Raw genomic sequence first — 2,043 nt, 5'->3', positions numbered from 1 at the left:
TAAATTTCCCTGTAAGCGGGACGAGAATCACCTGTCCACAGGTGATGCTCTACCCCCTCACAGATTCCTCGCACATAGGCCTCCTTGTCCACCCTCAGTGCACGTACAGTTTTACGCCTCAGCTCCCTGAACAGCTCAGCTCTGCCATTCAGCCTGGCCCTGCGACTCTGGTCAATGGTATCCAGTGTCCCTTGAGAGACAAAATTCTTCTTTGCCCTGCGGTGAGTTCCCAGACATCCACCGGCAACATCAAGGACGTGATATCAAGGATATGACAGTGAACAACTGATTTGGTTATAAAGAGTATTTTTGATTTTTTGATTCATGAATTAATTATCGAATTTTTCGATTCATTGCTTAATTTTCATAAAGTTATAGATTTGATGAAACAATGGTGGTTTGGGTATGCTTTTCGCAAAATAAGAAATTGTTTATTTATTTTAGTTATGCAATTAATTAATTAATCAATTATTGGACACCGCTCTCTCCCTATTCCGTCTCTATGTGCTGCAGGGTGGCATCGCCAGGCACTGAAGGTGCCCCTACCGTGCACTGGAGGATTTGTTAATTATTTATTTATTTATTTGGCATGGGGGAAGTGGACTATGAATGTACCGGTACTTGTTTATTCAATATCCGGACTCCTCTGGACGTCTCCGGGCGGTGTTTGGAACGACCCCATCGTGCTGTGTGGTTCCTGTCATGCCTGTGATTTAATGTTCATGAACAAAACGAATGTCCATCGTGCTTGGAAACCGTCATGTCTCCAGAACTCAGTATCACTCCTTCGGGTTCATCACCAAGGTTTATTGTAAACAAAGCCACACTCCTCCCAAACAGGTAATAATCAGAGGAAGCCTCTTCGTTGCTGGCCATTCCAGCCTGGTGTTGGCTTTGTGGTTCGGTCAGCTGGCTTGGATCTTCGGCTCCTGAGTTTGAGGTCTGTGAGATGCTAAATTAACACCAGATGGGGTTGATTCAGCCTGTCATTCTTCTGAGGTTGGCGAAATAAGTGCTCGTGTCCTGGTGTAGGGGCACAACATCAGCGGCACAGCCGCACCCCAACAAAATGAGAGCTTCCCGGAAGCCAAGCTGCAAATTTCAGGAAAAAGAAGAAGAAGAAGAAGAAGAAGAAGAAGAAGACGAATAGGAAGCTGCCCTCAACGTGTCTCACAAGCTCCGCCCCTTCCGGACCGGATGTCTCAGTGAAGGTTCGAAGCCTCCGTGAAACGAGTAAACACGAACAGTTGGTGGAATTACAAGGGTAACCATGAAAACATTATCACCATTAATCTGTTACAATATCTGACAGAAACACAAGGAAAGAGTTTATTTGAAAGATTTTCCATGTACATTTGCTGAAGATTGCGCGGGAAAAGATGTTCCGTGAGCTCGAGCGTTTAGAGTGACGTCACTGAGGCGACAAGATCACCATTAAAACCGTGTGGACAATTTGTGGAACAAAAGGAGATTTATGAAATTATTTTTGGTTCTTTCCGTTAAACAGGTTCGTTTTCTTTGTCCTGTTTTAATCCCCCTTAAAAACGTGAGGAATTTTAATCAGACAAAGATGAATAAATGTTTGTGATTCACAGCAAAGTTAATGAAGTGAAAATGTAGTTTTGATTACCATCCGAACTATAACCTGAGTAATAATAATAATAATAATGTACATTTGATAAAAATAACTTGTTTGGAGAAGCTTGTTTACGGTACGAGGATTGTTAAAGAAATGTTGATTCTCATTGTCACCATGACAACGGAACCAGGACAAGAGCAGTTGGTGACGCGGGGTCATTGTGATTCGGGATCTGAAGGAGAAACATCGAGTTTGGTGATCAACAGATGGAATCGTTCAAAGTGGTCAAGATGAGCCGTGTGGAGGGTCCTGGACAAGATAATCAGGAATGGTGGGAAGAGGTGAACGAGGAGATAAACAAGATTGGGTTCAAACCGAGACGTTCACCCCACAAGGTCGACCGAGGGACAAGGAACCCCGTCCATGAACAGGGTACGGCTGGTTCGTGGAGTGTCCGCCATGAC

At 44.1% G+C, this 2,043-nt stretch overlaps 1 protein-coding gene across 1 annotated transcript in view; it reads left to right on the top strand.

Annotated features, from left to right (window-relative positions):
- The first annotated feature begins 611 nt into the window (after positions 1-611).
- Positions 612-2,043, top strand: part of LOC147015216 (uncharacterized) — a 26,398-nt gene continuing 24,966 nt past the window's right edge. The window contains exons 1-2 of the mRNA XM_085849775.1: positions 612-1,507; positions 1,770-2,011. Of these exons, the coding sequence (XP_085705901.1) occupies positions 1,846-2,011 (166 nt within the window). The 5' untranslated portion in view covers positions 612-1,507; positions 1,770-1,845. The remainder of the gene's footprint in view (positions 1,508-1,769; positions 2,012-2,043) is intronic.

This window comes from Eptatretus burgeri, chromosome 12 (assembly GCF_056783735.1).
Source record: "Eptatretus burgeri isolate ZD-2024b chromosome 12, Ebu_testis_v1, whole genome shotgun sequence".
Taxonomy (NCBI): Eukaryota; Metazoa; Chordata; class Myxini; order Myxiniformes; family Myxinidae; genus Eptatretus; species Eptatretus burgeri.
The sequence above is the reverse complement of the archived record's forward strand: the minus strand, read 5'-3'. Positions and strand labels throughout refer to the sequence as shown.